Here is a 22,819-nt window from a genome sequence, read left to right on the forward strand (position 1 = left end):
TTCATAATTTTTTTTTTTTATTGCCTTTATTTCACAAACTGGTCATACAGGTTCAATTACAAAGACATGTGCAAAACTGTAACGGAACAACAAGACAAAATAACAGATGCCGGGGGATAAACAGCTTATAAGTTCAAAGCCAGGGAAAATAAACATTTAGATAAATATATTAAAGGAGGTGCATCTTAATAGCTTTTTTTGTTTTCGGAGGAGAGAATGAATTTAATGTATTGTTTGGTTTCATGTTCAAATACAAAAAATGAAGGTTTAGATTTACTAAATTTGGATTTATGTATATGAAATTTAGCTAAGAGAATAATCAGATTAATAATATAATGTTCTTTGATTTTTCTGTTACCTTTATGGAAACAAATTTCCAGATGTGATCAAAGATGCACCAACAGTGGCCACTTTTAAATCCAGACTCAAGACCAAAACTGTTTTCAGACGCTTTTCCTAATTGATCAAATGCTGCACTTTACTGTCTTTTGATTGTTTTTATTATCCTTTTAATTTTTTTCTTTTAACTTAAACTTTTATATTCTTTTATTCGTTTTTATCTTATGCACTTTGTGCTCTTTTATTTTGCTTTTATATATGTAAAGCACTTTGAATTGCCTTTGTGTATGAAATGTGCTATATAAATAAACTTGCCTTGCCTTGCCTTGCCTAACAAAACATTCTCTAGACTTAGAATAAAATCAGGGTCAATGTCACAATGATGAACCTACTCAAGTCCTTCCACAGCCTTTTTGCTATATGGTCACAGTGCCAGAATAGATGAAGAAGAGTTTCTGGGAGTACATCACAGAATGAACAGTTTACATTGATGTCCTGACCTGCAGTGTAAGCAATTGCTGTTAATTTACAGCAGTAACCTGTTATTGCTAAAAACAGTGCTTTACTGTTTATACAAAAGAAAACCTGTTAAATTACGCTCATAGGCGGTTTTCTAACTGATCTATAATGCATTCTTAAAAAACAGCACTTTACTGTTGATCAACTGTCTAAAGTATCATCAGTAACAGTTTCATGCAGTATTTTTTTTAATTCTGGGACCTGATCTGCACATGTGAGGCTTGTACATTGTACATGATTGTAAAATCAGTGAATTAGCTCTGTTCTTCACTCACATGTTGTTCTGGTTTACATTCTGTGCTTGTAGCCAGCTATAGACAGACATTTTGGGAAAAGTGTCAACAAGTCTATTATAGCCTTTTTCCTAACAAGTGCCTTTAATTGTATTTAGTGTGACTATTCCTATGTCTGTAACCTGCTAAGTCTATTCATCTAGGCAAAACATTATGTTTATTAAAATGTATGTAAAAAAATACAACCTAAATAGTGCATTAAAACAAATCAGTAAGATAATGTAAAAGAAAGTTGGAAAAACAGCCATATAATGTATCTTTAAACAGTAAATTAACTGTAAATTACTGTGAAATTAATAAATAAAAAAATAGTTCAAACTGTATTTTTTAAGCGACAGTATAATAATGTTAATTTTACAGTAACATAAAGGCAACCCTGCTGCCAGTTCTTTACTGTTATTTTACTGGGAAATTCTTAACAGTGTACCATCATAATAAAAACAAACGTAACGTGCTCCTGCACATTGGGCTCGTGGTATATTCTCCACCCCTCTTTAACCATAGCTGGATCTCCTCTTTGCTGTTTCCTCTCTCCACCAATCAGCTTGCGGCTGCAGAGGACACCCCGCCCTCTGTTCTCTGTGTGTGTGTGTGTACTGTGGATGTCCTAGTGGGAGCTGGAACATTTTGTCTATGAAGGTAAATGAGTCGCCACAGCTGGGCAGCCAGAGGCACTGCACTCCTCCACTATAGCTTTGTGTCACATTACCAGCAGCAGAAAGGCTCCACTCTTGTTGACAGGCTGGCGTTTAACCTCCCAGAGCAGCAAGCAGACAAGACGTACAGGACGTCAAACTTCACTAGTTTAGAGTTTAGAGAGTAATGAGAGATAAACACGTCCTCCCTTCATGCTTACTTTCAACAAAAAAGAAGTTATGGATATTTGCGACGGGAAGAAGAGGAGACAGGTAAGCGGCGGTGGCGGTGTGCCTGTGCGGGGCTGCAGGCGGAGCGCGGCCGTGAAGATGAAGATGAAGGTGGGCAAAGTCCTCCGCTCCCTGACGGTGGAGGACAACAACAACCGCATGGAGGAAGAGGAGGAGGACGAAGAAGAAGAGGACGACGACGACTGCTTCTCCATTAGCTTCCTCCGGAGCGACCGGCTGCTGGAGCCCGCCGTGACGGTGTCTCCTCGCTACAGCCTGCTGCGGGAGGTGGGCCGTGGGAGCTACGGCGTGGTGTACGAGGCCATAGCGCGGAAAACAGGAGCCAGGGTGGCGGTGAAGAGGCTCCAGTGCGACGCCCCGGAGAACGTGGAGCTGGCTCTGGCCGAGTTCTGGGCCCTGACGAGCCTGGAGAACCGGCACCAGAACGTGGTCCAGCTGGAGGAGTGCGTCCTGCAGAAGAACGGCCTGGCACAGAAGATGAGCCATGGGAACAAGAGGTCCAAACAGTACCTGCGCCTGGTGGAAACCTCACTCAAAGGTAGACAGACTGGCACACTTATAGTCCTCTGTTGTTGTCTGCAGCACAACAACACCATGATGGAAGTATGCATGCAAGGAGCTGCTAAAGTGCCCTTACTCCAAATGCATGTCTATTATAGTATACTTAATAAGTAGCCTAGTTTACAAGGTGACAGTGATTTTGCAATCCATTTTTGGAGTCCTTGTATTAAAGGCTCACATGTCTTGTTTTCATACAAGCCCATTCAATTCAGCTACAGAGTGGTTAAACGTCATCTTATGTAAACATGCAATCTGCAGATGACACTAAGTGCAACCATTCTGCTTTATTAAAACCACTCTCAACCACAGATTAATACAAAAAAAAGCTTATTTATTGCTTATTAGGGCTTATTACATTTAATATGAAGGTTATTTACAGTGATGGCATGGTTTGAATGACGTGTGGTTGCTAAATCTAGGTACTTACAAAAAAAATCATGTAGAACATATGCCATAAACTGCATGTAGTTTGTTAAGGCTCATTTGCTAAAAAAAGAAAGAAAGGATTTTGGGATTTAAAAGTAACATTCACTCCTTTTTCTAGCCTTCACTCTGTCAGTGACGTTGCTATACGTTGCCTATAGTAGGCACACAGAGAGTACACTGTGTTTCCCTCAGCTCACAAGAGAACATAGTGTACTACTTGGCAGCATGTTAACCCATTGAATGTTGGCTGCAGTTTCAGACACTAAACAGTGATGTTACAGTGTAATGTGGGATATTATAATGAAATATGGCAGCTTTGTTTGACGACGGCTGTCTTTTTTGATTAATTTCTTGTTTGTATCATTGTTGGCATCGATCCAGTTTGACGTACTTATCACACTTCCTTTGTTATTGCTCAGCAGGGCCTAATAGAAATATGATGAAATGGATAGCTGGTGAATTAATCTTCATAAAATTGAAATCTAGCATTGAAATACCAATGCTGACCTGTGCTGGTTAAAAAAATCCAGAGTTATAACTGAATCAGTGCAGTCTTTGTTTCTTTTCTTTTAATAGCCTGGCTGTTATATAAGTGTCACCATTCGGGCACTAAAATGAAATATTAATCTCTGAGCAGGCATCTTTTGCAGCCATCAAGTAACAATACAGAATGTTTGTGGGATTAACTATGCAAAGGATTTGTTTATAATCAATATGCCCTCCCACCTTTTTTGTCTTGGTCCATTTAACCTAGTTTGTAAAGTGTAAAGCCAAGTAGTCAACAGCCCACAGAGTGATCATCAGAGGTGGTCAATGTGGGGGAGCAATTGTGTGTTTGGACAATTGAAAGCCAGTTTCACTGATACCTCAAAGTTATATTCTATTGTATGTTATTATAGAGTACAGTCTAGATCTGCTCTATATGAAACATGTCATGAAATAACTTCTGTTATGATTTGGTGCTATATGAATGAAACATTAAGAAATTGGACATTAAGAAATGATATGTGGGAAAAATCAACAGTGTCTATTGAAGCCTGATTGATAAATCGTCTGGGCCAATATATCAACTGATATTAGCTTATTACAGATACATTATAGTGTCCATTATTTACAGTCTTTTTTTCCTGCAGTGTAAAGGTGATATTTCATGGCAAAAGTCATATATTGTACTGGTGTGAGTATGTTTACACTGTAAATTGATGAGTCAGGATCCAGGTGGCTTACCACCTTCTTGACTGAACAGTTTCCTGGGGAAGACCCTGACCGTCATGTCTGAGATAGTGCAGGACACTTTGCTGAGCACAACAAGTCTGTCTGTTGCTTGTGAAATGTACAGAGAAGTCTGCAAAGGTTTGAGGTGTGAAACCTCAAACGCGAAACTCTTAGAAGTGGCACAGATCCTGATACTATCTGTTGCATGCAATTACAACAATTACAAACCACTGAAAATGTTGTTGTTTCCGCTGGATGAAAAAACATACAGAGTATTTGTTTCTCCTGAATTCTGTGGATGACTTATTCGTTTTTTGTTGCATTGGAACTCATCGACGCAAAAAACAGTTTGGTCTCCAGGCTCAGAATGTCACAGTTCAATCAGAAAGTAATTAGCATGTTAAATACTGTGCTGAAATGGTAGTGAAAGTAGCACTGTACTTGTGCATACTTGGCTTGAGTATGATTCATTGTTGTGGGCTTGAAGTATGCAGTGAGTGTTTTTACACCTGTTATGGTCCTGACATGGAGCACCACTGGTTTTAGCTCTAATGAACACACTAAATGTCACAGTTTGACTGCTGTTATCTCACTAATCAGGTCATATCTGTCCATCTTCAATCTGCATGCTGCAGGGGAGCGCATCCTGGGTCATCCAGCGGAGCCGTGCTATCTCTGGTTCGTCATGGAGTTCTGCGAGGGCGGGGACCTCAACCAGTACATCTTGTCCCGCCGACCCGACCCCCAGACCAACAGGAGCTTTATGCGCCAGTTGACCAGTGCCGTAGCTTTCCTGCACAAGAACAACATCGTCCATCGTGATCTGAAGCCAGACAACATTCTCATCTCACAGAAATCTGGTACACCTGTTCTCAAAGTGGCCGACTTTGGCCTCAGTAAAGTTTGTGCTGGCGTAAACTCCAAGAACAGTGAAGAACATCCTGCATCGGGAGTGGGCGGCAGAGGCAGCAACCAGAACAACATCATCAACATAAACAAGTTCTGGTTGTCATCAGCTTGTGGCTCGGACTTCTACATGGCCCCCGAGGTGTGGGAGGGCCACTACACAGCCAAGGCTGACATCTTCGCCTTGGGCATCATCATCTGGGCAATGATCGAGCGGATCACTTTCATCGACGCAGAGTCCAAGCGTGAACTGCTGGGCACCTACATACGGCAGGGCACGGAGATTGTCCCTGTCGGGGAGGCTCTGTTGGAGAACCCCAAGATGGTTCTCCACATCCCTCAGAAGGCCAGGAGCTCCATGTCTGAGGGGGTGAAGAAACTCCTTCAGGACATGCTTGCAGTCAACCCTCAGGACCGACCAGACGCCTTCCAGCTGGAGGTGCGGATGGACCAAGTCACGTGTGCTGCGTGACAACCCCCACCTTCCCAAAACCTCCCCTTTTTTTACCCTAACCAGTCAAAGAAGGGACCCCTTTCCTTCCCAGGTAAGCTTGACTTCCTTGATAACTTATTATTAGTGTTACTATCTTCCTACCTCAGGAAGGCTCTCTTTAAAGCTTTAGTTAGGAACTTTTATACATATAACTTTTTATCAAATTTGCTCAAACTCTCACTATATCCTGACAATAGAACATGAGACGGATAATCTGTTAAAAAAAATCAGGTACTTTGCCTCCTCCTAGCGCTCCTGATGGCATTTGCAAGATTTCACCAATCAGAGCCGATTAACGCAGCTGTCAATCACTGAATCAAATTTCTGTTACGGCGTTGCCTATAAATAGGTTAATGTACAGTAGGTTAAATAAAAATAAATAAATAGTGTACTGTTTAGTTATAAAATGAGAAAGTTTGTGACCCGGCCGCCATGTTGAAAACAGTCGAGCCAAAACCAAGCAAAACGCCCACTGGCCGGAGCAAACTTTCTCATTTTACAGCTAAACAGTACACTACAAGATGTTTATGAAAACATTTGAGGCAAGAAATAGTCATTACAGTAACAGAATATTGACTCATATTTGATCAGCGCTTTCTAGTTTGACAGTTTGATCGGAGGACACTATGCACTGCCGTCAGGATATAGTGACAGTTTGAGCAAATATGATAAAAGTTATTTTTTATTAAAGTTGCAAACTGCAGCTTTAAGTCAGTTGTGTGCAACTGAAGAGCCTGCAGGTTTTTAGACCAACCAAACCATGCAACAGCTAATTTCACTGATTTATCCACCTTTAACCAGAGAGAAAGGAGGAGCAGTCAGTAAAATGAGCTGCTGAAGTGATTAGTGAGACATAATATGTGACACAGGACTCACCACCACTGGCTTAAATGGAACATTGGTTAGTTGGTAACCCAGGGCTGACAACAGGTAATCTTCCTTTCAGCTGACACCATTAGCCAAATTGTCCCAGTGACCAGCTGGAACGCCCCTCGTTTAATACTCACTGGTGGTGTGATGTCACTATCGAGGTTTTCTACTTTTAGTGTGTGTTTCAGAAAATGGCCTTTCACTGCTCTTCTTTACAATGAATACAGAAGCCATTGTTTTGTTACTTCCAGTTAGGGCTGTGTATTGGCAAGAATCTTGCGATATGATGCGTATCATGACACAGGGGTAACGATTCAATATATTGCGATACTGTAAGCAAGGCGATATATTGCAATGTTTGTTTTTTTTAAATCCACTAATTTTAGGAAAACTGTCAAAGTATAAAGAACCCACCACCATATGCATAAAATCTGAGTAAAAAAAACTTTTTATGCAATCACAACAGTGGAAACTGCACATAGTCCGTGTAACATCCAACATCATAGCACTACTTAGAGAAGGCACATACACTGAGAGGGTGCATCTCTTTTCAAATGAAATAAAGTATTGACTGAGTAAATCTTTGCATGTAAACTATTAAATGAAAATTGATACAGTGTTTTTGAGAATCAATACAGTATCACAAAACATAATATCGCGATATTCAATATTTTCAATATTTTCTTACTTCCGGTAGCCAGGCTGACATTTGTACAGGTCAAGTGAGAGATTTCAGGAATAAACCTAAAGGATGTCTGTTTGAATATAACCTCTATCATCTTGACACAGACCCACTTTACATCTGGCATGACTTCTAGATGGTCAAACTGGAACTGGACACTTTAAACATGCATAGAATCCAGTGTGTGATACTTTCTAACAACACATTTCTATTATTCAGGGGAATTCTTAAAGGATGATTTTGGTTTCTTACAATTTGGCCTCCATTTCTATTAGTCATGATAACATTGTGCTCACCAAAAGCAATTGTTGACACTCGGAAATCCAACAACATCACCACAACAAAGTCCGACAGGCCAAGAAACATGAGCGGTCAGACAACAGTTTATCCAGATTATTTAAAGCCTTTTATTTGGAGGTAAAACTGAAGTTGACAGTTTGAGTGATCATTTTATTGTTCATCTTTGGTTTCCACTTCCTAATTTGGAAAAGAAAATGGCTAGATATGTTTAGTGATACGCACATACCAAGATTTCATCAATGAACTTGATTCAGACAGTGTAATTATCACTGATGGCAATGATAGCCTAAACTGCGAAATAAGATCCAAGTTTTAATAAACTAGAACTATCTTTTATCAGATGACGTGTTGGCCCAGTCCCTTCACTTCAGATATGGTTCCTATTAAGATTTACTGCTGCTCCTGATTTCTGCCAAAGCTTGCCACGTCACTGTCGAGGAAACAGGATTAACATGAGTGATCGTATCTACTGCACCAACATCAGTATCAGCTATTGATACAAACGATTAACAAGATGACTGACGTTAATAGAGAGCACGAGTTGTTGTTGTAGTTAAAGGTGTTTAACAGGAGGTGTGTTTATGACCTCGGGGGATGGAGAGGGCGGTGTAAGAACTACAGTGTGTGAGCAGAAGGGAGGATGACTTAAACAGGGTACAACCTGGGCCTGAGGGTAAACAGTCAGGCTTTAAATGAAATACACACAGTCAGGGCGTGTGTTTGTGAGTGTGAGAAACAGGTGTGAGAGAGTCAAGCAGGAAACACTGAGTGATTGGCAGAGATGAAGTAATTAACAGTGACGGATCTTTGGCATTACATGAAGTTTTTCTGGTTCATATTCCCAACTGGCAGTGAACTACATCTCTTGTGAAAACACTGAATTCTGACTTCTGTTCCCTTCTCACTGACCGTGAACACACAATCTTATCTTATTTCCCATCAGAGAATATCCTGACAACAAGCCAGTTTTGACAAGTGCATCATTCACTACCTGTGCTGCTTGCTTACTCATTGACTTGCGTGTGTCCTTGTTGGATTTGTACACCAGGGTTCGGTTGCATTAATGTAGCTTGTAGAGGTGGAACAGATCACAAAACTCACGGTTTGGATCGTATCACAGTTTTGAGTCAGGGATCTGATCAGCAGAAAAAAAAGGAGCAAATATAACTTGTAGAGATGCCCCGATCACGTCCGTATGGATCACGGATCAATTACGGTTCCATTACACCACTTGTTAACAGGAAAGGCAATGCATTTACTCATTCAACAACATTTATCTCCGACCACCGATTGGATCCTGGGTGCGTTTGGTGCAGGTGTCTTGAAGCTCTTCGTTTTTACTGCTGTGGATTGTGATAAATGACAGCTCTCTGTTGTTGCTGTTTCTTTTTTTCCAGAGTGAAGGAAACAGGACTGACTATAACACATCTGTGTTGACATGATATTTACTCCAATGAACTTTTTTCAGCTGAAAGGACATTTTCAGCCACAAAGACTTGAACCACCTTCCAAAAAAACATATTCTTATTTTTCAGTTGTAAGAATATAATATGTTAGCACTTCGCGTAATTCCTGTTCAATCTCAAAAACACAGAAAAAACACTTTGACGTGAATGACGGTGTGTGCAGGTTAAATCGGAGAATCCAACAGATTTTACTCCTTACCTATTCTTTAATAACTTACTGATACTTACATTGACTAAGAGCATAATCACAAGAAATAATCAGAGTATGGTGTTGACATTATCTCTCTTAATCACATTATGATGGATTCTTGGTGTGTATTTAAACATTTATAGGCCACTGTTAACTTACCTGAGTACCAACGAGCTCAGGAAGTAGTTTTAAACACACTAAAGCTGTAGTAGTAGTAATAATATATTTTTCTATTTCTAAAAAGAGAATAAAACCTAATTGTCAACCTCTGTCTTGCGCTACTGATTGGAGCCTATAATCGATGTCCACATGCTGTTAGCTATCAACCATTGGTGATATCAGTACCGCAAAGTAAAATAACATGTACGTACAGTAGGTGATAGAAGTATTTTATTCATATTGCCAAACCACAGTACATAGTTGTATACCTTTCACCCTTTATTCATCAATGATGCAGAATATTTTCAGTGCAGAGTTTTTGGAAATGCTCCAACAGAAAGTCACCTGACCGATTTTTATGGGAAAAAATTAACTTAACTTTTACTTAATCCTGACCTAGCCTCACCCACTTTACTACTTTCTAGTATTACTTTTCCAATATTCTGGACATCAGACAAAAAAATCTCCCACCCCCTCCCCCAAAACAAACATGCACACTCAGCAGGAAATAACTTTTTCTGCTGTAGTGACAGTGTAGGAAAAGTGTCCCTGTAAGATGTTAATTGTCTCAGTTTGCTATTTAGAGCGGAAACTCCTTGTTGCACATCAATCAGCCGCAGAGACGATGTTCAGTGACCGGAACCGTCCGTCTGTTTGTCTGAACTTGAACCCTCCATTGACCAGGACTAAGTCTGCGTCAGTTTGACAATTAGCCCTCCAATCCTGTGCTCATTTTCTGTTAACCTCTTATTGTAAGCCCAACCCTAGAGACCCTACCCCATCGCCCCATGACGCAACACCTCTCGGCTCCCAGCTGTCAGCAGAATGGACTCTGAGGGTGTTGTTGCGTGCTAGCCCACTGCTGCAGATTGGCCTCGTTCTCGCATGTTACGCAACAGGAGCGGGAGAAAAAGAGAGGGATTAGTGGCTGTAAACATAGAGAGAGGACGGGACGGCAGTTGTGTATTTACGTCAGGAGCTGGTTAACTGACGGCAAAGCTAACGATAGCCCAGTGACGATACGCAGCATCACTGCTGAGATTTAACACGCACGCAATCTCTAGACTGATGGAACGACATAGGGCTCGTAGGGTTTTGTTGGAAATCTATGGGCTATGGTCAGTGAGGGGATGGATGTGTTAAAGTTTGATAATGTTCATCAAGTATAAAGCAAAGAATCTCTGTCTGGAACTTTTTACTCCACTACATTCATCTGACAGCTTTAGTTATTTGCAGATTCAGATTAACAATACAAAATCCATCAATCTGTAACCGCTTATCCTATTCAGGGTCGCGGGGGGGCTGGAGCCGATCCCAGCTGACACTGGGCGAAGGCGGGGTACACCCTGGACAGGTCTCCAGACTATCACAGGGCTGACACATAGAGACAGACAACCATTTGCTCTCACATTCACACCTACGGGCAATTTAGAGTCAACAATGAACCTAACCTGCATGTCTTTGGACTGTGGGAGGAAACCGGAGAACCCGGAGAAAACCCACGCTAACACGGGGAGAACATGCAAACTGACTGTACCCTGACATGCAGCCGAAGAAGGTCGGGGATTCTTTCACAACAATGACCGGCTCGTTATACATTATCCCTTACGTACTGTAGCAGACTGCTGCTATGAATAACAGACCGTTGCTATAGAAGCAGGTCTGATCTCCGTATACAGCAAGCAGACTATTTTTTTTTTTAGCAGAAGCTATAAAATCATTTTTAAATCAATATTTTGTGTAAAATTATTGATTTCTTTAGAAATTAGCCGTGCAATAAGGGGAATCACGTACAGCTTCGCGTCAGGGTCCTGCTCGCCCTGTCAGGGTTCATTTCACAATAATGACCTGCTCGCTGTACATTATGGGCCATTCTGCATAATAATTACTTTTACTTTTGGAAATTAAAGTACCTTTTGATATTGTTGATTTTGTCGTGAAAAGAGATGATCCACAACTACAATTAGCAAAATACTACCTTTTAAAAAGTTCCCATGCACTTAAAATGGAACTATTTGTGGAACCATTTTCACTATTTATGGAAACTAAATCTTATCTTAAACTGACTGGTTTCACTGTCTTTGATGCATTCACGGTGCACACAGTGCAAATACTAAATATTTAATGGCATGGATCAGGATCGGGAAATCCCTATAAAATGTGTATCGTCAGCATCAAATCATAACCATGTGTATATCTGTTTCGTGTGTGACATCCCCCCCCTGCGCATCTATGTCACCCATCCTCCTGGTCCATCCCCCCCCCCTTCTTCCCTCTCCTCCTCTGCTGGACAATGAAAGTGCTGCTCCTGGTTCAGGGCTTATGGAGGCTTGTGTCTGGAACATTTTGTCCTCGTGCTGCCTGCCAGCTATGTCTGCATGTGCCGACTCTATCCAAACCAGGCCAGAGCACTGTAAGCCCCGGCCGCACGTGTACAGACCTTACTTTGGGAATCCTTTTTTTTATTTCACTGACAACATGAACAGGCTTTTTACAAGTTGAGGCATTTTCAGGGTGTTGTCCTCGCACCGCACGCACGAATGCTTCCACGAAGTGTGATAAACACACTGATGCCTTCAAGCAGGGTTGAGGATTGTCTCTTTGCGTGTGTCTTCCATCTCATCTGAATACTCCAAAGCAGCATTCATTTCAAACAAAGACAGTAGGGTCTGAGAGAATGCTGATCTTGCTCCCCTAAAGGAAATGAAGTTGTTTGGACAGCAGTTTGAAGGCACGGTACGCTATGTTCTGTGTTGGCTCAGTCAGGGGGGGGGGGGGTGGGGGTATTGCGGAGGGGCTGAGAAATGCCAGAGGGAGGCCACCTTTATTATAAGGTTTTAAGGAGTGGGTGCGTATTGGCGTTCTTATGCAACACGGTTGTAAAAGTGAGCATTCAGTGGCTGAGAAGGTTGTAAATATTTCCTAGGGGCCCTCAGGGTTCAGAGAAAGAACTGCAAAAACGAGTTCTTACATAAATGATTCTGGTGGAGCGCCTCTTTGTGTTCTGTGTTTATTCAAAATTTGAAAGTTGGAGAGGAAGAAGAAAAGTGAGTGAAAAGCTCAAACTAGTTCAGTAATCTGATCCCTTTCATTTTATTTTTTATGTAATTTGTCCATAAAAATCTACAATTTACGATGCACCTTCCAGCACCCTACAGACCAGGATACCCTCTCATCCCACTGTGCTCTGGAGTGACATGGATCCACATCTTTTCCACTCCGGTGTCCCCATTCATGGTGGCTCTGTTGGATCTAATGGGCTGTAAGCTCTTAACACCATGTTAATCTCCTCACAGTCTGCGTACCATCTATCACAGCCTGAGCCTCACACCTCACTGCAGGTGCTCTACAGTACGTGGTCATATTTTGGCCTCGTGGTGGATTCTCTTTGGTACTTCTGTGGTTCCACTGTTGTGTTAACGGTTCACAGTGTTTGAATGGTTCTACCAAAGCTGACAGGGTTCATTTTGACTTGTAAATAATAGATGAAAAGGGACGGGGTCCGCATCTGTCGCAGAAAGCAGAGATTGGTGTCCTCCCTCTGATATTACTTAAGGATTTTTTGGATTTGCTGGATTCGTCACTGCTCTTATCGACCGTGCGCTCTGTCCCGTGACAAAATGAGAACATAAGAACTTCAAGATGACAGGATTACCCTAGGGACACAGATGGTGGAACAAACAAACAGCGAAACAAACCTTTAACCAATGGGAGGCTTTGTCCTTGTTCACATTTTCAGCTGTTGTTTTTGAAACTGTACAGAACCAGATTTCCCTCTGATTTGTCAAAATTCTCCATTTTCGAGACTTTATAGACAGAAAGTATTCAGTATTTGGAATATTTTCACATTATTGCTATTCTAGATAACTGACTATAACAGAATGACACATCTCTTTTGATGGCAGCCCTGTTTTATTAGAAAGCATAAGTACTGAATGTCATCCCATCCCTTGAAATATTACATTGTTGGTTTTGTCCACTGGTTACCAAGGAGGTCATGTTTTCGGCTCGGTTTGTCTGTCGGTTTATCTGTTTGTCTGTCCGTCACCAGGGTTACGGAAAAACTACCGGCCTGATTTTTTATGGCACTTCGTGGAAAAGTGTAGCACGGTCCAAGGAAGAACACATTCAATTTTGTAGTGAATCAGAGTCACGGGGCGGAGACACACATTATTGTTCACTTTCGTCACAGGTGCTATATACGAGATCCCGAGTCTGGGCCGAGATTGCCTGCACACGGCTCTCACCTCTGACGTCACAAGCAAAGCCGAAATGATGGCAGCTAACTGTGCTAACACCCCTAACTGTGCTAACAGCGCTAACTGTGCTTACAACAAACAGTGTTGACAGAGCTAACTGTGTTAACCTGGGGGGAAATGGAGGGTGGGACGCTTCCGCGATTGAGAGAGACTTCATTCTCTGCTCAGGTAGACATTACTCCTCTATATCTTTACATAGCAAATAGTCGTTTGCTGCTATATTAACGCTCTGAATGTTGTATAGAGAACCTTTAACATTGCGAGATAGGGCATTTCTCCTGCGCTCTCAGAGTGCCCTTCTAGTTATCAAAGGTGATCATCATATTGTACTTTGTCCAGCCTCCGTATTTGCTGGGAATGCTTTGTCAGTTTTGCATCAGGAGGAACTTGGAGACACGCACCTAAACTTGCATAATGAACAGTTTTCATGAATGCCAGCCAAGTGGAATGTGTTGCTTTGCCGCAAGGCCACAAAACCACCCCAAGCTCGTAAAAAAAAAGCAACCCTCCCTCTCCAGCAGGTTATCATAGAGAGCTGCCACAGTGTCCTGTGCTCACAAGAAACCAGCCCCCACCACTTCCCCAAAGATACCGGTCTCTGCTGGTTTTTAAAGGAGGTAGTGTGTTTTTTGGGTTATGCAACAGCAAATGGCTGGCAGGGTGGCTGAGGAGGCAGCACGCCTCAGTTTGTCCAGGATCTGCTGGGCTACGACATTCGCCTGGTTTTCTTTGTCTTGTATATTTACGTAGCGGTAATATCTCCAACAGAGCAATAAGCAGGAAAAAAAGGATATGCTGACTTGAGCAAGGATTTGATCAGTGGGGGGGTTTCAATGTTTATATGTTGCTCCATGTTAGTTTTATAAGGGTTCAGCATTCAGCAGCATTCGGACCACCAAATACTGACTGACATGGACCATATCTGATTGTTAAAAACAACAACAATAACAACAAAGAATATACTGTTAATATATCAATCTTAAGGGGGCAAAGGGCACATGCGCATTCATACATTCTAAATACAGTGATACATATATACCTTTCCATAGAGGCCCTGAAAACTCCACACAGACAGCAGTTCAGTTTATACCACATTTGGTGTCTGTGAAAGTCAGCTGCCTGAACAGCGAATACATCAATCAAAGTAGACGGGCTCAGGCTGTCTACACGGGACACGTCTGATGGGACATAAATGCCTAAGCATAGGGGAATTGTGTATTTTTAAGATGTTTTTTTTAAACTAAAATGTGTTATACAAGTAGCAAACTCCTTTAAGGAATAACTCAGTGCGTAGGTTGTGTGCTTAACATTAGAGAGTATCTTTGCCTCTATTTGTCTGTAATCATTACCAAATTACATAGTTCTTTGCATAATTTCTTTTACAGTTCCAAATCTATTTTCTTTTCACTTATGCTCCTCACTACATTGTTTGTGATCCATTCAGCAGATTAGAGTTTGTCTTGGAAATGCTCCTTCAAAGTATTTTGTTTTAGCCGTCTGTGTGTGCGCTCAACCACATGCCCTTAAGTAGTTATTAAGAGGTTCCAGATCATAGTGGCTTGCTTTCCCCGGTTTAATACCAGCTTCTAAGCACAGCAGTAAACCAACAGTTCTTCCAAAGGAAGCCTTCAACATACCTCCATCTTTGTCGTAGCTTTGCTGACGGTTGTGTGCCGCTTACAGTCTGTGTAGTCCGCAGTCAGCGAGTGTGGAGTCACGTAACTTATCTATGGTGGGTTGTGGTGTGTACTCAGGTATGGGAGGCAACGTGAGTTCATAAAGTTCACACAGGTACAACATTCCCTCACAGCTGGTCCTGTAAAAACAAGACGGTGAAAAAGAAAAACTGCTGAATGCTGAAGAATTAGAGCCACGCCAGTGAGTTCAGACAACCCCGGGCACCATGAACTCATCAGCCGCCGGTCTTTTCACAATTACTGATTTTTTTACAAAACAGATTTCGGAGTATGATCGTAAACGAAAAGGAAACAGGGTTGTGATTGTCCATAGGTCATCGCAAATGAATCACACATTTTGTATCTGTTCAAAATGTATCTTAAAGGGAGATTTGTCAAGTATTTAATACTCTTATCAACACGGGAGTGGGCAAATATGCCGCTTTATAAAAATGTATGTATATATTTATTTTTGGAAATCAACTGACAACTCAAAACAATGACAAATATTGTCCAGAAACCCTCACAGGTACTGCATTTAGCATAACAAATATGCTCAAATCATAACATGGCAAACTGCAGCCCAACAGGCAACAACAGCTGTCAGTGTGTCAGTGTGCTGACTTGACTATGACTTGCCCCAAACTGCATGTGTTTATCATAAAGTGGGCATGTATGTAAAGGGGAGACTCGTGGGTACCCATAGAACCCATTTACATTCACATATCTTGAGATCAGAGGTCAAGAGACACCTTTGAAAATGCCCATGACAGTTTTTCCTCGCCAAAATATTGCGTAAGTTTGGAGCGCTATTTAGCCTCATTTGCGACAAGCTAGTATAGTTTCATATGATGCCAGTATCTTCACTCTAGCTTTAGCCCGGATCAACCTAAAAATCGTAAGTTGCGTTAAAGAAATTAGTGGCGTTAAAACAAATTTGCGTTTTTTCAGGCCTACTGGAATCCTTTTTGGAGATGAACAAAGGAGATTAAATCAGCGACTAGTGGCCTCTGTCAACCCCTGGACCAGAAAACAGATCGATAGCGCCTGGCTTTTAGCACGTCAGGATACTTTATGGCCTTACAGCTCTGCAGTGACGTCGGAGTCATCTGAGAGGAGCCTATAAGATGTTGAATCCTGCGCACTGAACTAATTTTGAAGATGAATTCCATGATTTTATAGTCAATATCTGAATGAATTTATCACTTGTTTTAGGGTACACTTTTTTTTTTTCCAATAGCACCATATTGTGAACAGTACACTGTATTATACTGTAAATATAAGTGGAATTCAAAGTACTCATCCTCAGCAGTGACCTAAGCACTTTCCATGTCTCCACTCAGCACATCATCCCTCATTCACCATCCCCAACATGCGTGCTTCCTGCTAAGCTGACCCACTTGTGTTCGTGCCATGTGCTGTGAGGTTATGCAACCTATGAGGAACAAACCGCTGCTAGCCCAAGCTGTGGCACGTCAGCCGCTGGGCTATTATTAGAGCACAGCGCTGCACTAAACCTGGACACATCTACAAGCAGGAAATACACTCAGGTGTCAGGGGGTGTTGTCATTTCGCTGCAGGTAGACGTAGAAGCAGTTACTCCATAATTGTCAACCAGTCTGTGACTTTGTTGAGGCATCACTGTCTGCAATGATGTTGAATTTAAAATAAATATGATGCATCTAGCATAATTGTATATAATAAACATCCATCCATTATCTGTATTCCAGCTGACAGTGGGTGAAGGCGAGGTACACCCTGGACAGGTCGCCAGACTATCACAGGGCTGACACATAGAGACAGACAACCATTCACGCTCACATTCACACCTACGGGACATTTAGAGTCAACAGTTAACCTAACCTGCATGTCTTTGGACTGCGGGAGGAAGCCGGAGAACCCGGAGAAAATCCACGCTAACACGGGGAGAACATGCAAACTCCACACAGACTATCTGGCCTGGTTGTTTGTTTACATCTGTTTGTTTGACTGCTCGTGTCTCTCGGCCAGTCGGATTTCTTTTTAGCAATGACGCCGTGCTTACAGGTCTCATGACAAAGAACATTTTCATTACACACCAAAAAAAATTTAAAAAGAATGTCAGAATTATTTTGATTTTTGTTTTTCGTATTTTCTGTAATCGGTTAACTGTTCAATTGTACTATTTGTTAGGGCTGTCAGGTAAAGTTTGAAATGAGAACTTACACATAATGTGTGGAAATGAATTTGCCACAGACTCATCCTAAACTCCTGAACGTTGTTCCATTCAGTAGCGGTGCCTCTGCTCTCTGACTAGATTACAAGGCAGTTGCGTTTTAAGTATAGTAGGATTGAAAATGCTTCCACACATGAACTCTCCAAACCCGTTCTCATTCCCACATGTCACAGCCACCCTGCGCAGACTTTGTCGCTCTTTATTTTACGTCACCTGACTTCCGGAGCACTTGCTCCGAAGGTCTAATAATGCTGCGGGTGCCTCGTGCGTTGGTGTCAGACGTAGAGGGATGTGACAAAATGTTGGTATTTGACGCGGAAGGCTTTTTCTTGATGGGAAATATGTTTTTGCTCTTCTCCTGAATGGCTTTGGCAAGAGTTTGATTTATAGATGGTGACTGAAAGTGAAGTGAAAGTGCCTGCCCTTTTTCCAAACTAACCAATGACAGCTTCTGTTAGGTTACTAACTAACATGTTCAGTCTTAAACATACAGAAACCAGTGATAGTTTTCTTTCTTGTTGCTCCATGCTGACCCGTTTCTACTTTGTGTCTTTGCAGCTTTGTTTACTACATGGACGTGGACTCCAATGGAAAAAAAGCATCTCTGACAAACTGAACTGTGAAGAATCCACAATCATGATTTGAGCGGGAAGCGATGGACTGGCTAATGATTCCAAAACTCTGGGACAGGAACAGTATGCAAACCCGACCACAACAGTGCACTTCCAGCACCATCCAGTTACAATCACTGTCACCACGGAGCTGAGGACATTTAACTGGTGGATAACGTCAGTGTCTGAGCTGACTGGATGTGACAACCAGGTTTATGACATTAGTTGTTTTATATATTTTTTTGATGTTTGTTCCCTAACAGCCCCAGTATAGGCCTGCTCTTCCTTAACATCTGTAAAGTACTTGGCTGTGGCACAGGTAACGTACTGGACCTGTACAGGCATCATTTTACTGATGATAGTCTGCGAATAACTACGAACTCAGATGACACTACCAGTTTGTCTTTACTACGCCGGCCTGTGCAACCCCCGTGCCTTAAAGATGATTCACACCAAGTGCAATTGGATGAACTAAAATGATTTAGTGGGTCACAGTGGAAACTCACACACCAAGACAGAAACTTCATGAGGCTGGAACCACCTTTGTCTCGTGCAGGTTTCTGTCTGCAGAAATGCGCAATTGAATATTTTGCTTTCAATGATGTCACACTTTTTTAAAAAAAAAAATTCCCCCAGGCTGCAATAATGTCAAGTGAGAATGTGATAATTTGGTGGCCCTCCTCTACCCAAAAGCTCACCTGCGATCATGATGCTGTAGCTGAAATAAATTAAACTAAATGAAGATATTGTCAGACAAGGTTTACAAGGATATTTCACAAATCTGTGCCACACGCCGGAGGCAGAGGCGGAACAAATGTGAACATGAACGGTGTTGTTTTGAAGGTGTTATGTAGAATTCACACCTTCAGAAGTAGCAGGCCTGTATCAACTCCATACAATACTGTGCTATTGTAACCAAACAATGTCCAGCAGGGAATTCAGATTGGTTTTATGTTCCTGTTGAAATCCAAAGAGCACCTGTTGGACAAATTGCGTATATCTGTTTATCATCCCTGCAAAGCTTGGTATGAACATATTTGTTAAATTAACGTATATATGACCAAGAAACAATCATGATCATTGGGGTGGGCTAATAATGGCTGTTTTGGTAACTTTGTACTGAATGTTTTTTTTACATTGAGTTTGAGTGTGGCGTTTTTTTTAGGAGTGGAATACATACCACTTTCAATGCAGTTCAAGATATCAAGTCAATGGGTAACTTGCAATTATCTGTCATTAAGAGATACTGAGCATCGTTCTGTACTCTACCTTGAGAGTTTGAAGGTTTCTGATTGGTGTGATATGAAAAGTGTTTAAATGGGTCATTCTACGGGAACAACCTGAGCAGTATTGAGACATCTGTGGCTGAATCTTTCTTTTGTATCTCATTTGGAAAATCTCACAGGAAATTTGAAGGTTTACCATCTGGATATAATAATCCCCAAAAAGCAGCCACATCCTAACTGTCCCTTTCTTCCTTTCCCTTCTTTACTGAAGTGCTTCAAATTCAGGTAGTTGTTTGGTTGCAGCCTACTCTCTGTGTTGTGAGGAAATCGTGGCTAGTTTGAAACTGTGATTCATGAAAACCGATCACTACATGTGCTCCCAACAAAACATACTAAGCCACATGACCGATCCACAGATGAGATGGTACTTGAAGAAACTAGGATTTCCAGGAAGAAAGAACAGAAGTTCAAATACACAGAAGAATTAAAGGGAACATATCATGCTCATTTTCCGGTTCATACTTGTTTTTTGGGTTTCTACTAGAACATGTTTACATGCTTTAATGTTAAAAAAACATTATTGTTCTCATACGGTTTGTCTGAATATACCTGTATTCATCCTCTGTCTGAAACGCTCCGTTTTAACGCCTGTCTCTTTAAGCCCCAGTCTGCTCTGATTGGCTGGCTAGGAAAATATGGTACACCTTCGCAAAGATAATTCTCAAGCCGTGGGCGATATATCCTAATGAGCATGCATGTGACATAGGAAGGGGACCCAAATGTGAACGGCTTGTTGAATCACATGTTTTCTGATCTAGACAGTCAACAAAAACCTGACTGGGTTGTCTTGTTTCACAGTTTGTGGGTTGGTAGGAACTCCAGATATACCCAAATGTATGTACACACACACACTGAGAAAGTGAGTTTTTCATGATAAGTCCCCTTTAAAACACAGAAGCAAACAGAGAGTGGTAAAGCATACAGTGGCAAACCTGACAAAAAGGGTTTGTATGTTCCAGACCTAGAAAGCTCTGCTAGCCTTCACTCTCCAACACAGACCAGAGGAATGACCAAAACCTCCTTTTGATTTCATAGCACTGCGTAGCATTTGGGTTCAGTTCAGCGACTCGGCAGTAGTAGTAGATTTTAAGGCATTTTGTAGTGTGGTCCTACCTCATTCTCAGCACTTTGAAACATCTACCTTGACAGTCTCAATAACTTAGTCTTAGTTTCTGATACAAGGGGAACTTTGCTTGAATGGGATAGATCTTTACCTCAGACTCAATCTCTTCAATCTTGAACCAACTTTCAATGAATCTGACTTCTCTGTGTGGTGTTTTGCTTAGATACAGGTAACACCTGGCTTTTTCCCTTTATAATGACTACATCTGCAGCACCTGTTAGCTTCTCTCTTAGTGGCTGTATTACAGAGATAGTCCTTAATTCTGTTGTTTGCATTCAACAACTACAGCTAGCACATAAGGCTATATTAGTGCCCGAAGGTAACAAACAAATTAGTTAGTGTGACGGATAGTACGACCGCGTCTTAAAGGGACTCTATGTAAGAATCAGAAATTGCTTGTTAACAGCGACACCTGTTGTAGTCTTGATGCGATTCATTGTACAAATGGAGATAATGCCGTGTAAACTTTTCTCTCAGTCTTTCCTTGAAGTTCAACCGCGGTGTTGGATTCGGCAGTTCACACGAACAATGACGAGTATTTATGTTACGAATAAAACGAGAAATTGAAAGAATTGTCAGACAATCTGACAAGCACTTAATCTGCTCATCCAGCAGGTGTAGGGCTCCATGGAGCGATTATGATTAAAGCACAACAAAACCTTGCTTATTTGCCTTCAATGTTGATGCACCTTGAAACTCATGGGTGCTGTAGTTGTTGAATGCTAACACAACTGTTGCTAAAATATTAAGATGTTACATTTTGGGATGAGATTTTCACTTTTTGCTAAAGGACTAGTGTAGGACATAGGAAATCTGTTATTTCCTCTTAGAAATATTGAATCTCTGACTTGCTCTGCAGTGTTCAATGTACATGTACAAGCATTAAACCTAACATAGTTAAACGACTGTATATGACATTGCTGTGGTAATAAGCTAACTGAGGATTTTTACTACTTCTTTACTGTCCACTTGCCCTGCTGTCACTGTATTTTTCGTATGAACATATTTCATTTAGCTCTCTTTAGACTAGTAATGATTCCACTTGAAAACACTTTACACTATGCAAAATGTTTCACTGCCTCACTGTAAACACCGTACAGAGCCACACCGTTCTCAAACAGTTGTGTGTAATATCTTGGAACTTTTCTCTTTTAGCGCATATTTTCCAGTTTGTACAGAAATGTATGTTGTGTTAAATAAGAACTGCTTTTTGTTAATGAAGCTGACAGGAGCCATTCGATGTTTGAGAAAGCATCATATTTTTTTGTTTTTTTGCTGTAAATATGTTTGACAACTTTTCTTGGAATAAATGATCAAAAATATGACCGTCTGAATTTGTGTGTTCAAAAAAAGGTCCACATTTTATCAATTTATTTAGCGTTTTATTTTTTATATCTGATATCTGTATTTTTGTCTCCCTACATTATGGTCTAAGTATTTTTATTATAAAAATAGATATTTAATGGAGTTAAAGCTAAGGTAGGCAATTTATTTTAGAAGCATTTTTTTGTTATATTTGTTGAAATTCTCATTAGATCCTGAAAGCAATCAATAATTCAAATGCTCTGATAAAAAAAGAAAAAGAATCCAGTATTTGTAGCTGTTGCAGGACTGTATTAAACCTGCCATCATTTCAGTCAACCCATATGAAATGATTGGACGGCCTACTTACGTACGTGCACGCACTGTGCCAGGCACTGCATTCTTCCACAAGCTGTTAGTCAGACATACTGCTAAAGCTAGCAAGCTAGCTCGTTGTTTACGTTCATTATGATAATGTTAGGTGAAATGTGAATGAGTCATGAGATAGTCGCATACGGTTAGCGATGACAACGATGGTGATATGCTCCTCCACTCTCCAGCAGCAGACAGACAGTGCGCCTTCATGTGTTTTTGGGAGCCTGAAGGGAGGGGCTGGGATTTTTTTCTAGAGCTGTCAATCATTTAAAATATTTAATCGCATGATTGTCCATGATTAATTGCAAATTAATCACACAATTTGTATCTGCTCAAAATATACCTTAAAGGGATATTTGTCAAGTATTTAATACTCTTATCAACATGGGATTGAGCACATACTGTATGCTGCTTTATGTAAATGTATGTATATATTTATTATTGGAAATCCATTAACAACACAAAACAATGATAAATATGAATTATATATTAATTATAAAACCCTCACAGGTACTGCATTTAGCATAAAAAATTTGATCAAATCATAACATGGCGAACTGCAGCCCAACAGGCAACAACAGCTGTCTATGACAATGACTTGCCCCAAACTGCATGTGATTATCATAAAGTGGGCATGTCTGTAAAGGGGAGACTCGTGGGTACCCA

The 22,819-nt window shown here is 41.1% G+C and overlaps 1 protein-coding gene across 2 annotated transcripts; it reads left to right on the top strand.

Moving 5' to 3' along the window:
- Positions 1–1,570: 1,570 nt before the first annotated feature.
- stk35 (serine/threonine kinase 35) lies at positions 1,571–21,798 on the top strand. 2 transcript variants are annotated; one of them, XM_037772582.1, is made up of 3 exons: positions 1,571–2,576; positions 4,876–5,691; positions 16,585–17,113. In XM_037772582.1, exons 1-2 carry the CDS (start codon positions 2,000–2,002, stop codon positions 5,616–5,618), a joined length of 1,320 nt encoding a protein of 439 aa, XP_037628510.1. In that variant the 5' UTR covers positions 1,571–1,999; the 3' UTR covers positions 5,619–5,691; positions 16,585–17,113. The 2 variants fall into 2 exon arrangements, with proteins under 2 accessions (XP_037628510.1, XP_037628509.1); XM_037772581.1 differs by lacking the exon at positions 16,585–17,113 and adding an exon at positions 18,015–21,798 and having other exon boundaries at positions 1,573–2,576.
- The last annotated feature ends 1,021 nt before the right edge of the window (positions 21,799–22,819 follow it).

Source organism: Sebastes umbrosus, chromosome 6, assembly GCF_015220745.1.
Source record: "Sebastes umbrosus isolate fSebUmb1 chromosome 6, fSebUmb1.pri, whole genome shotgun sequence".
NCBI lineage: Eukaryota > Metazoa > Chordata > Actinopteri > Perciformes > Sebastidae > Sebastes > Sebastes umbrosus.